Raw genomic sequence first — 14,356 nt, forward strand, 5'->3', positions numbered from 1 at the left:
GATAATTAGATTATTATTTTTACATAAAAGGGCCTAAAATCACCAAATAGTATGAAGATGCCTTGACTTAAAGAGTAGCATCCAACAGGAAAAATTCCATCACATCCCGGAGCAGGAGAGAGCTGTTCTGTTTCATATATTTAAAGGTGGAGAACGCGGTTATTGCCACAGAAGATTCATTTTACTGCAGGAATGGTAAACATTCATTCAAAGGGTCACACTTAAACGGCGAAAGAGAAACAACCATATCATTATCACGGAGGGCAAGAGATAATTAATTCTTTATCTTCACACGTATTATCTGAATTAAAGACGCACTGGATCCCTGTTGAGTAAAATATTTCAGATGGATATTATTTTACCATTCAGATCTCGTCTAGATATCAATTTTAATGTATGCATCATTCAAGAACGCTGTAAATTTAAGAATTTTAGGCAATATGGAATTTCGCTGAACTTGGGGCATGGAGATGAGAATAAAAAGATTTTAGATACATGGTAAGGCATGATAAGTGACTGGAATGCTAGGATGAAAAGCATATTCACGATTAAGATGCATTGCGCAATTGGAAATGCTATAAGAATCTTTCAAAAGAAAACATGGAGATGGATTGTGAAATATAAAAAAATATGCCGCTGATATTGAAAAACTAAAATCCTCCCAGCAGGATAAAATTTAACTCTTCAGTGAAGAAGGAAAACGTACCTTTTAATAATATGGGAAAGTGTTTGAAAAAAATTGAGAAATAAGACCATTGCAGTTTAAAAAACTAAAATTTCATATTTATGCCTGTGGACTTGCGGAAAAAAATTTCTATCTTTCTCCAATAATGACCGCTAAATGTGAAATACTTCGAGCCATTAACTTATTGTTACAGGCAATGACGATTATACCATGAAAAATATCTACCCACGAAGATAGAGTGGAGTAAAGGGGCAGTAAAGCATTAATGTGGATCTGTAATAGAAAAGCAGGGACCGATTTTTTCCTACTGAACATTATATATTGAGCACAAAAACGCCATCTGACAGATATGCATTCGTGGATCTAAAATATGCTTTTGACAGCAATATGCAAATATTTTGCATATAATTTGAAATTTATCATGAAATAAACTGAAACTAGAGAGACTCTTAGAAGTAGAGAGCAGACAGAATTGTTCACGTAATGAAAATAGATATTAACGTGCAAAAGTAGTACACAAAAGGTAGAAAAGCTAATTATCGCCTTTGATTTTGAACATGCTCATCTGAGAGAGAATAAATGAGACCTGGTATAATAAATGTTACATGCATACGATAAGAAACGATAAACGCCGCGACTTTCATTACTCTAAAGAATGACGAGGTTACCAATGTTTATTAGGAATGCGGTTATCGATTGGCGGGACGAGATTTGGTAAATAAGAGCGAGAAATGATAAGCATAGGGGTGTTTTTTGAAAAGTTAAGTTAAAATTTTGTAGAATTTCAGCTTTTTTCCGCGGCTTTCCAATCAATGAGCAAAATGAAGCCGTTAAATACTCCTACGTTCCCTTGAATTGAGTCTTATAATCAGCATCTGACCCCCGAAAAAAGGCAAACCCTACGAGTTTGAAAAGTGACAGCATTTATCTGATGGCGAGGAAACTTTACCCGTCTGTTTCTCTCAAAATCACAAGCCTATACATTTCTAAGTAGTTCCTTTTGCAACATCCAAAGAGAGAGAGAGAGAATTTTTGCAATTGAAGTTTACTTACCACCTTAAAATAAATCATAAATATTTTAAAACATAAAAGTGAAAATGGTATTCTATTAACGTACCTTACACTCCTGGCAGACCTTAAATTAACTAATGATTACAGCACTGATATAGATAAAGACTGACCCTTTTTTAGAAAATCCAGATCCTCATTTTTGTCAATCCTCACATTTGTTCTTACTTACACTCCTCTGAAGAGGTTTTCATGATTCAGGAAGGTTCACGAGAGAAAAAACACAATTCAGGTACATATTCATTCACAGCGTCCCACGGGAAATTCGACCCTACCGGTCGGAAGACGATGAACGGAAAGGAATATAAAGATGACAAAAAAATAAGGACGCCCTTAGTTTTGAAATCTACACCGGTAAAAGATGAAACGACAAGAGAAGCGGAGAAAATGAAAAAAAAAATGTGGAGAAAAACCATATTCACTGGTGATGATATCCTAGAAACCTAGAAGATGCGCGGCATAAAGGGGCCGAAAAAGAAACGAAAGCAACGTCCCATGACCCAGTAATCTAGAAGTTGAAGTATATTTTTCATTCAGTTCGCTGGAAATTGGAATGAAATAAAATAAGGTGTAAGTAAAACTTTCAGGTAACATTTCTATTATTCCTATAAATTTCCTTCTTCACTTATAATAAGTTACCTTAAAAAAACCGACTCATTGTAGTTTTGTGTGACGCGGAAACATGGTAAGTGAATAAAAATGATAGACGTTCCAGTATTGGAGGCTTTTGAAATGTGGGTGTAGAGAAGAATGGAAAATGTGAAATGGGTAAAAATAAAACGAACGAGGAAGGATTGAGCATCGTGATGGAGGAGAGAGGAATGGTGGGAGTAATCATAAAAAGGTAAGAAAGATGAATTCAGCGTGTTTTTATTGGGAATGGAATTTTGGAAATTCGGATAGAGGGGAGAATGCTGGGATAATGAGAAGGGGGACGGAATAGGATAGGCATGTTGGATGGAAGGAGGGGAGAAGAGAAATATGGAGAATTGAAGGGGGACGGAATATGATAGGCATGTTGGATGGAAGGAGGGGAGAAGAGAAATATGGAGAATTGAAGAGGGACTTACTGCACTAATTGTGTTTCTGTTGGGATAGGCAAGTGAATGCATTGTTGCACAGTTTCATAGTCTGTGATCATCCAAAACGTACCCTAACCGGTAGAATACTATTAATAATAATTAACAATCAATATCTTTCAAAGTACGCAAAAAGAAGTACCTAATTCACCATTCTATATCGCGACAAATTATTACTAGTTTTTCAATATTTATTTATTTATTCTTAATAATGAACAAATGATAACACTGTTCCACTAGATAATAATTTCCTACACTACCGTTTTCAATATATAGGTACTGTACTTCACCATCTTCAGATCAATATCACTTGAAGATGATGTAGTGCCTCAAAATCGTTGGTTAAAGAAATCAATTTCTTTTGGAAAAGTGTTATCTTTTGTTTCTTATTATGTCCGAGTCCCACCTTGTAACGCATGAATTAATGTAATTAGACCATCTTTTTTCTTTGACTTCAATTATGGTCACTAATTTTACGACCTTAAAGTACAATACTTTTCCCATAATTTAACATTTGCGAATTCAATGTGTGTAACACAGAAGAGGCCAAAGTACTGAAAATAACATAATTTTCTGCAAGGATTTGCACAACCTCCACTTAAAATTTAAGATTTTGGCATTAAAGGAAGATTATTAGATCCCAATGCACGATTCACATTTCCAAAGTTTTGGTAATGAGAAAGCCTTGTGTAAAAAGTTTTTCCCACAAAGGAAGACGAATTTTCTTCGGTTGTTTCTGCGATGTTGGAATTGATCTGGCTAACCAAATAAAATTTCAAATCTTTAGCTCCATTAAAAAGGTAAGTATGTCAGTCTTATCGCTCATTTGAATAATAGTTTCCCTGGGATCTCTTAAAAATAACTAAGGAGAAGAATTGATAAAGCTTTTTCACGAAGACCGACTTGTGAATGCCACACCAACGCTTAGATACTGGCTTGAGGAATTACTTTTATGAAAAATATCGTAACGAAATTCAAATTCATGTGCTAATAAAATACATATTTTTCAAATGATTAAAAATGATCACACAGAAACTGTATGTGTAGACACCGATCATTTGGCCATTAAATGTAACCATCCCACGTAATCAATAATCATGTACTCTACTCGAACACTTCCATTATTGGATGATTTCATCTACATCTACTTAATACCCCGCAAGCAGCCGCAAGGGCGTGTGGCGGGGGGTGTTAGGATACCACCCGTAATTTAGAAAAGAAAAAAAACCGCATGCAAAAACCACAAACTCATGGATCCACAAAAAAACATGGCATACATTCATAAATGAGCACTTACACCCCACACACATGCAAACACTCAAACTATCAACTAACATACACATGCACCTGAAAGTATACCTAACAGCTTTGCAATGTTTAATTTTGTTCCGACTTGTAAATTCAATGTTTTTAATATTTCTAAAATGACTTCGGTTTCTTAATATTTTGATTTCTGATTGTTCGGAGAAGGAATGAGTATATGTACATATCTGTCCTGGAATCTATCTCCCTTATATTATCTTTGTGGTCTGATCTACCTAAGTAGTGTGGGGCCATTATAATTCCTTCAGTGTCATAGTTAAACCCGTTTGTTCTGAGCCTTTCTAAAAGTCTAAGCCTCCCTTGTCCTCTCCGCACTTCGAGTAGTTCCCAGCCTAAATCCCCTAAGAGACCTATCACTCTTGTGTTCTTATCATAACAATTTTTATCGAATCTAGCGGATTTTCTCTAGACTTTATCTAACTCTTTTTGCCAAATTTTCTCCCAAGGATCCCAAATACTTGCGGCATATTTTGAGTTTATGAAAGTGATAAGTGAAAAGTGTAAGTTTATGAGTGAAGCATATTTGGATTTTATGAAAAGGATTATACATTTATGCTTATGCTTAAGTTAAGACTTGTGGAATAAAGGATGGTGTCCTAAAACTCCCGCTACACGTCCTAGTGGCGGCATGCAGGGTATTACGCATATTCGAGAATATGGTTCCTTACACTTGGATTAAGAAATACGATCATTGGCACCCTCCATCCCTTTAGCAAAGGTGCCAAATGGGTGGTTTATTAAATTATTGAAGCATTTGATTCATAGTCTTGGGCTCGGCGTGAGGGCCTTGCACAAAACCTCAGGACAATTCTATTTAATCCTCCTTCACGGCGAGTGATCCTATGTTCCTCACGCAAAGGTTACACTAGTCCACAAACCTGGATTCCGGGCTTTCTCACGGCTGCCAGACGCCTTCCGACGTGAAAAAAATAGAATTCAGCGTTTGAAAACAGCGAAAGAGGAAAAAAAATTCAATAGAGTTTTGTGACGCGAAGAGCAATCGGGGGTTAGGTTAAACGGATAAGATGCTCTTGCTATCCCTCAACCCACGGCAACCAACCTATTTAACACCGCTCCTCCAAACCCTCTTATTTCAACAACCCCTCCCTAGCAGAAGAAACCCCGCCCTAGTCCACTACCTCCGTAATTCGAGAGAGCCCCATTGATGAATGGTTTCGGATTAGTTAAAAGGAATTAGAGAACCTTAAGTTAAGGAGGAGGCGACGTTAGCGCATATTGGTTACGAAAGATTCTTCCTTAGAACCCTATGCCCTCTCCAGTTTAAAGGCAAAGGCTATAATTAACGACTCGGTCGAAGGCTGAGGTGGCGGGGGTGTGATCTCGCTGTGCGTCGTCAAAAGAAAAGCTGAATTTTTACATCTCCGAAGAATACGAAGGAATGAGAACGATGAAGAAAATTAGGAAGGAGAATGATTTTCAAATACATCCGTGCTCTTGGCTTTCAAAACGTGACTTAATAATCTATTTCAAATGTATAGTTTACATAAAGTCTATTAAATGTCTATTAAACGGAAATCCCAAAATTGGCTAGTAGTCCAGCTAACTGGGATTGCATAATAGCGTATTGACATTATATGGCCGACACCATTTATCTAAGGAATGAATGTGATTCCCTTTTTTTCGTGTCACAGATTTATTCATAAGTCCTTTTGAGATACGTAGGGTTTCAATTACTTATACCATTACCTAGTGACTTTATAGCCTCCGTCAGGAGTTGTTATGTTTATGAGGACGGAAAACTATTACTGAAATATGGATAAGTACGATAGTTTTCTGGATTGACGAAAAATATTATTCCCTATTACGTTAATATCTCACTTTACATGCACATTATTTCATATTAAAAATTATATTTCAAATAATAATTAAGATAAATCAATTTTTGTTTTTTATTCTAAGGAGTTCAAACTACGCATCTCATTTTATTACACTGGTAAATGGTTTAGGACGCAATGGAGTCATTAGAGATATGAGTGAAATTTTGGTGGAGAATTCATAAAATCAGTCAGGTTTGCTGTTGATTAAGCTTTAGTTAGGCAGACAGTCAAGTAACAGCCAAGTTACAACTACTAATGAGCCCATTCGCAATTCAGGGTGAAGGAAAGAGATGAGAATCAAAGTAAACAAATAAAAGGTATGAGGTTTTCACGATAGAGAAAGGCAAAGTTAAACGTTTAATTTAAAGGGCAAACGCTAGAGCAGTCGAAACAGTTTCCGATCTTGGAAATGTTTTCAGCTAAAACGACCTAAGTAAAAAAGAACGCCAGAAGAAGAGTTGTGTTAGATAAAGCGGGTTTCACAAGCTTGAGGGAGGCGATAACAGAGACGTTGAGCGAGGATGTTAAGAAAGGGCTCCCTAAAACGATTTGATATACGTAGTGTGTTGTTTTGTACGGTGCAGAAACATGGTCGTCGAGGCAAAGTGATGAACGCAAATTGGAGGCTTTTGAAATGAGGGTTTGGAGGAAGATGTTCGGGGTGAAATGGACGGAAAAGAGAACAAACGGGGAAGTGTGAGGAAGGGTTGGGGAGGAGAGGGATTGTTGGTAGAAATCCAAAGGAGGTAGGAAAGTTAGATGCAGAACATTGTGATTGGCGAAGGAAAGTTGAAGACTGTAATAGAGAGAAGAATGTTAGGCAAACGAGGGAGGGGTCGGAATATAGTAGGATAGGGATGCTAGACGGAATAAAGAGAGAAAGGAGGTATGCGGAATTGAATTATGGTTCATTGAATTGTTCAAAGTAAGGTAGTACCTTAGTAGGCGGGTATAATGAATATGACGTTGTTCACACTGTTTCCACACAAAAACTCCTTTGAACGATAGATAAACAAATGCAAAGGTCAGGGTAGTTTAATGCACTGCTGATATGGCACTTCTACCAACAGCTACTACTTATCTCAGATTAAACCTTCGTAAGGATATAGTTTGTATTTCACCAAATTATATCTTTAATTCGCAGGGGCTTACAATGAGAGGACAGAATATCAAAGTTATCACAGGTGCGTAAATGAGAACTATATTTATTAAATAAAATTTGCACTGACTGTGTACCAAGAGGATCCTATGTATGTACATTCCATTAGCTGAAATTTCCTTTTTAAGGGAATCCTTTGGCACCTGGGTTCATTCTTTCATTGAATAATTCTTCCCTTCCCCGCCAGCTACAATTCTCCTGGTAAATACTAAGCCAGTCGAGTGTATGTTTACCTAATTGTTTCCACCAGAGTCGTAATTTCATTGCCAATCGGTGTTTTAAATGTTACTTTTTGATTCATGGATTTTTTTCATTGGGGAAGAAGAGCAGAATACCGAATCCGGAAACATGTCGAGTTAAAAAATGAACAAGAATTTTTATACTGCTGAGCAAAAAGTATATCGAATGTTATCACGCATCCCCAACGAGAAACCATTTCCGATATTAATGATTTGGAAGGTGACGACTGGCACCGTGGCATTATCAATGCCTCCGTGGTGGCTACCGACATCTACAGGCAGAAGTTCCAAGTACGTGAAAGTCTCTGGCAACTTACGAGCATAATGCTAATAATGGGGCGAGCGAAAGGAGATATATTTATATCATTATCTATTTGCATCAAGCGGCACGCAACAAGCGATAACACACCAAATTGGCCCTCGCCTCATTCATGAACGTAAATACAAACATCCTAACGATTTTCCACAGTTGGTGAGTAGCAGGTTTGGCCATTTGTTACTTAAATGCTAGGACAAAACATTTCATTTGAGCAAGGTTTGATAGGGCTTCAATCTTAAATTTTCATTCGGGGTCTCTACAGATTACTAATCACGTAAAATTAGACTTGGAGAGGGAATATCAGCAGACTTCAAATTGAGCGAAGTTCAGGCGACGAGACAAACAAGATCTTTCACGGCGATATGTCTAACTAGGTCTTGAACCTGCCATAAAAGAAGCTATATTTCCCTTCGCAAAGTGGCAACAATGTCACAGTGGGTGGAGGCGAGAGAGGGGCGATGTTCGTGGACCCATCGTTTCATTCAAGAGAGACGGATGGGGTCTGTAAGTTTGCCCCAGAGAGAAATTCCCAGAACGAGCAGAGAAGTAGCGAATGGAAGTAAGCGGGCAGGCAGGAACCTCATAGGGCATCTTCAGGAGTACCCACTACTCTAGGTAAAATAGATTGTACGTATACACACACATATATATATATATATATATATATATATATATATATATATATATATATATATATATATATATATGTATATATATATATATATATATATATGTGTGTGTGTGTGTAGAATATATATATATATATATATATAAACACAGATGTAGATTTTTAAACCATAGAGAGACAAAGAAAGGACACTCACAATATGTTGTTTTGACGTTTCGACGGCTCGGCCCTCCTATTCAAAAACTGATTCCGAAGGAACAGCTTCTGAAGACGACAGCCGAGCCGTCGAAACGTCAAAACAACATATTGTGAGTGTCCTTTCTTTGTCTCTCTATGGTTTAAAAATCTACATCTGTGTTTATATATATATATATAAATATATATATATTTATTTATTTATATATATATAATACACCCATATATATATATATATATATATATATATATATATATATATATATATATATATATAAGGAAAAGGAATAGGTACATATAAAAAAGACGAACACAGGATAGGGAGAGGAACGCATTTGTTCCTACCCCTATTCCTGAGTTTAAGAAGGGACCCGATGATCTCAATTTCGCCCGAATAAAGACGTTTATCTATCTATCCCTTTTCCTTATATCTATTTCCATGTGAATAAATGTGTTTCCCAATTGGCGGGTTTTCGTATTTTATTATATTTATTGTAAGAGTACTGGGTAAATGTGATGAAATGGTCAAAGAGAAATGTTATCTTTCGCCGATTAGGCCTAATTTAGAATATGCTGCTAAAATATGGGATCCTCATGAAGTTGAATTGATTGCCAAATGGGATCGCGTGCAGCGTAGGGGAGCTAGATTTGTAATAAAGTTAGAAGACTTTCCGACCGCGCTATGGGGGAAAAGTGTTTCGTGTCACAAGTAGTCTGGTGTGTCATCTCCCCCTGATTCACATCCTAGCGGTGGCTTGCGGGGTACTGTGGGATGACGGAAACAGAGAAAAACACCTGCAATTTTCCACTTTATGGATTCTTTAATACCGACTAGAGTCTGTGTAATACACTATTTTCAAATGAAGCTTTCGTTTTACAGAGCCATATATACTATATGTACCTGGCAAAAAAGGTGGGAGGTCAGAGGGACCAATCAGGGTTAGTGGGATAGCCGTTGGGGAACGGAGAGATACTGTGAGGGATTGCGGTCGGGGTTGGGAGGGGGAAGGAAAGCGGGGAAAGGGAAAAGAAGGAACAGACTACACAATGTGGCAAGTCCAAGGGGTTTTAAAAAGCATCGCCCGGATAATAAGACTTGGTTGAGCCGCTGGGTGCATTTACGGTCGTCCTCCGTCTCTGCTGGGACGTCCGCGACGACTGACCGTTATCCTCTCCGGTTGCCGAAGAAAGGCGTCTTCTGGTGTCCGCTTTAGCTTCAGGTGTGTGGAGAAAGAGGGGAAATACCCAGGGAAGTTGTTACACCGGGGGAGGGGCTGTTTTTGGGTAAAAGACACTCCTTTTATTCTAGTAATGGGGTAATGAGGTAATGACGTTGAGAGGAGTTAGGAGGTTTGGGTGGCGAAAAGGTGGTCGGAAAATGGAGAAGGGTAAGAGGGTCGAGGGACGCGTGCCTTTTTGTAATGGCGATCCAGGGAGAAGATCGGAAGTGTGAGAAAGATTAGTGGGATGGTAAGGAAACTACTGAGGAGTGCGAATGAAAAGTTTTCACTGAACAGCCGGGTGCCTCCGTTTCTGTGTTGGATAGTATCAAGTTGCTCTAGAGCTTCCAACTTTCTTTCACTTTCTTCCCGATGTGCAATTTTTTGTGATGAAGCTGCGTTGTTGGTCCGATTTAATCAAATGCTTGACCACCATGGATGTGTCGTCTCCTTTCCTTCGGCACTTTCAGTGTTCACATACCCTGGTGTGGAAGTCCCTTCCTGTTTGTCTCACATATTTACCAGTGCAAGAGTCACATGCTAGTTCATGCACTCCACTTTTACGTATTTCCTCCACTTTGTCTTTAGGGTCGCACAAGAATTTGAAGAGGTTCATGTGATTTTCCCCCTATTTTTGCCAGATACGCCAAGGTAAAACGAAAGCTTGATTTAAAAATGTTGTAATACACCGAAAATAGCCGGTATTTAAGAATCTATAATAGTATAAGCTATTGCAAATACTGTTTGCTATTGTAAGTATTTTTCTCTGTTTCTGTCATTATGGAACGATTCCTACACATCACACCTGAATCTCTATAGGAAAGTCGGGTACTATGTAATGTAATGTAAAACTTGGAGAGCGTGTCTTGAGGACAGCGAACTTCAACCAAGCCAAAATAGCAAGATGACCTAAAAATAAATCAATTATTCAAATATAGTCACTGAAAAATTAATAGAAAAATACGAAAAATTAATATGTTCGTCACAATCTAAAGCCTGGCAAATTTTAAGTTTATCTTCTTTCTTGGGAAATATAGTTGAAGGGATGAATATTAATACCTATAAATCAGTATCAACCATGGAATGGGAAACCATGGATGATTTTGCTTAGAAAAAATATTTAATGCACGTGTAGATCAATAACATTATCTTGAGAAAATTTAATGACCTGCCACTAACGCAAGACCTCGTTGATATTCATTAACCCTCACCACATCTCTTGAGATATTTTAAATCTTACTTTATAACAGAAATTTAGACACAGTTCCCGAGACCGTTCACTTTACCATCCTAATCGCTAGCAACGCTCAGTGATTTATCCTTTTTTAAATCGAAGCGTTTATCAACTTTGGGAGGAAACTAGAACGCTAATACAGCCTCACCAAATAGGCTCTTTTTCACGATTTAATATCCTCATGCACATTGATTGTATGATAACCTTCAAGAATGATAGTGTGATTTTTAATAATTAATTAAATTTTATTTTGTTTTCTTATTTAGGTACTTGGCGCTATGATAAGCAGAAAGGACGTTGAATCTGCTTTGCAGAACTACCTGGCGTCCCAAGACTTCTCCCTTGAAAAGTACGAATTTAGGACGTTCAGCGATGGCAACTTGGGTTTCATGGGAAGGCATTTCAAAATAACCACCTGGGTCACCTTTGAAGGCTCTTCGCGTCAGATTGATTTCTTCGCGAAGCTCGCCCCAACATCTAGGACGCACCAGACGGCGAGAACGACCTCCAACTACTTCACCAAGGAAGTGTTCACTTACGCCTATCTTGCGCCGAAGTTGGATGCTTGCCTCCTTCCCCGGGCAAAATTCCCCGTTCCCAGGTGCTTTCTCAGCCGAGACGCCGCTGCTTTAACCCCACCGTCCGAAGACAGGCGACTCCTCCTCCTCGAGGACGTCTCGCGGCTAAACTTTAGGCTCCTGGAAGATGTACAACCCCTTGACCTTGCCCACTGCCGGGCCGTCCTCAGGTCGCTGGCCCGGTTTCACGCTTCCTCCTTGCTGTTGCAGGAGTCTCTCGTGGGAGACGGAGAAAGCAACACACTCCGAGAAGTCGCGAAGGAGGTCTTCAGAAGCGACTTCCTTAACTGGATGAGCGGCATGAACTGGGCGTTTAACTGCGCGAGGAGCATGGCCACCGCCGCGGCGCTCATCTGGACGGAACGGTTTGATGCAGCGAAGGAGAGTGTTCTGATTAAGCTGAACGAAGCTTGGGAGAGGGTTTACGCGATGGCCTACGCCTCCGACAAGTACGCAAACGTGCTATGCCACGCAGACCTATGGATCAATAACATGATGTTTTCCTACGAGAAAAACCCAGAAGGGAAGGAAGTGCCGGTTGATGTAGTGTTCGTGGATCTTCAGTTCGTGCACTACACTCCACCGACACTAGACCTACTCCTCTTTCTACATCTCTGCACACGGAGAGAATTTAGGGACGAAAACTGGAGAGATCTTCTGGAATATTACCACACCGAAATTGGGAAATACGTCTCCACTAAGACTCTGGAGACGCGGTTCCCATTTACGTCACTCCTGGAGAGCTTCGAAGAATTTAGAGAATACGGTCGACTGAAAAGTATCGGCTACCTGCCTACCGTCCTGGAAGGTCTCGTTCCGCGAGAACAATTGGACGAGCAGGAACCCGACGTGCTAGAAGGAATGCTCAAGGACAGAGGTCATCAAATATTTCGTTACTGCAAAGCAAGCGAGGCTTACAGAACGCGAATTGAGGAGTCGTTTCAGGAATGTCTGGAGGGGCTAAATTTGTGGATATAGTCAGTAGAATTAAAAGAAAAAATAGATATATCATCTACATCTACTTAATACCCCGCAAGCCGCCGCAAGGGCGTGTGGCGGGGGGTGTTAGGATACCACCCGTAATTTAGAAAAGAAAAAAAACCGCATGCAAAAACCACAAACTCATGGATCCACAAAAAAACATGGCATACATTCATAAATGAGCACTTACACCCCACACACATGCAAACACTCAAACTACCAACTAACATACACATGCACCTGAAAGTATACCTAACATCTCTATAGTGTTTAATTTTGTTCCGACTTGTAAATTCAACGTTTTTAATATTTCTAAAGTGACTTCGGTTTCTTGCTATTATGATTACTGATTGTTTGGGGAAAGAATGAGTATTTGTACCTATCTGTCTTGGAATCTATCTCCCTTAGTTTATCTTTGTGGTCTGATCTACCTAAGTAGTGTGGGGCCATTATAATTCCTTCGGTGTCATATTTAAACTCGTTTGTTCTGATACTCAACACGATTGTTTTTCCATTCGAGAGTTTGTAAACAATGCATGTTAGTTTATCAATTATACTGATAGCAATGAACAGTTATCTGACGAAAGAACTGTAATATCTCAATCTAACTATATTCGCTAAAGCCTAACATTGGCATCAGGATCTCAAAAAATATTAGCATCATCCATAGCTGCCGAATCTCATCCTTAAGGCTAATTATTTTATAAAATATTCTTTGCTTATTAAAAATAGACATGACCTAAGAAGCCTTTTTCACAACAAATCTCCTCAAATAACAGTTTGTATATGTCTTTGTTCATACGCATGTAAAGTGATGTACGGTCAAAGAAAAAAATAAATCGAATTACAAGTACTGTATGCATGGTGTAATTTTTATTTCTGTTGCTCTTATTATCATTACGATTTATATCATTAGCTTTTTCTCCAATCTCTTCATCAAATTCTTCCATCAAAGTAATTTTACATTACTTGACTATACATATTTTCTCATTGTGAATTTTTATGATAAATATTGATTTACTACATCGCACACATTCGAAGCGTCAAAAAGTTCTATTCGAGTTTTGCAGCTTGAGTCGAAATATGCGTCTCAGAATTTATTAGTGGTATTACTTCAAATGTTTGAAAAGTTGAACATCATCTCAAATTATTTTTCATACAGGTGTCAAAAACTAATAATAACCAGGCTCGACTTACCAATATTATATTTACTAAAACCTAAACGGAAGAACTCAAATTTCTCGCTTGCTTACATAAAATATCAACTTAAAAAATCATGATGAATAACTTTAAACCCTTTAAGTAATATCTCACAGGATATATTTTGGCCTAAAATTAGATCGTAGGAATTGGGAAAAAAACTAATAAGACCCGGGACGCATATTATATTAGAAATTTTTAGAAATAGTTTCTTCCTATCCTTCAGATAAAAAGTTTCTAAATGTAAAGCTGGAAATAATGGAAATAAGCGAGCTAACCTGAAATTCATTTAGATAGCTTTAAATTTCGAAATTTAAAATCAATTTGTGAGGGCCTATAACATGATAAGTTTTATTTACGTATTGGTTCAGGTCTAATAATTAGAAATGAATATAAAAACAAAAACTCAACTGTTACGATTGAATGAATCAGACTGAGGTACATTTCAATCCAAGGAATTATCGATGGCAAAATTAGTACCCCCCTTTAAACTTGCAATTCCATGTTTCATTATTACCATGGACTCTTTCCAATGAGCAATTTATTCAAATCTTAGTCAGTACTATGTTTTTTTTAATAATATTTTATCCCAGAAATTATTGTTTTAATT

General features: G+C 38.1%; 1 protein-coding gene across 1 annotated transcript; it reads left to right on the forward strand.

Moving 5' to 3' along the window:
• Nucleotides 1-11,265: 11,265 nt before the first annotated feature.
• On the forward strand, nucleotides 11,266-12,543 carry LOC139692460 (uncharacterized). The gene has a single exon (XM_071590675.1). The coding sequence runs from the start codon at nucleotides 11,266-11,268 to the stop codon at nucleotides 12,541-12,543; it is 1,278 nt and encodes a 425-aa protein (XP_071446776.1).
• The last annotated feature ends 1,813 nt before the right edge of the window (nucleotides 12,544-14,356 follow it).

This window comes from Hetaerina americana, unplaced genomic scaffold (genome assembly GCF_022747635.1).
Source record: "Hetaerina americana unplaced genomic scaffold, ioHetAmer1.1.p SCAF_4, whole genome shotgun sequence".
NCBI classification, from domain to species: domain Eukaryota; kingdom Metazoa; phylum Arthropoda; class Insecta; order Odonata; family Calopterygidae; genus Hetaerina; species Hetaerina americana.

Excerpts from the sequence above, each read along its gene's own strand:
- LOC139692460 (XM_071590675.1), top strand. The coding sequence starts at position 11,266 with ATGATAAGCAGAAAGGACGTTGAATCTGCTTTGCAGAACTACCTGGCG.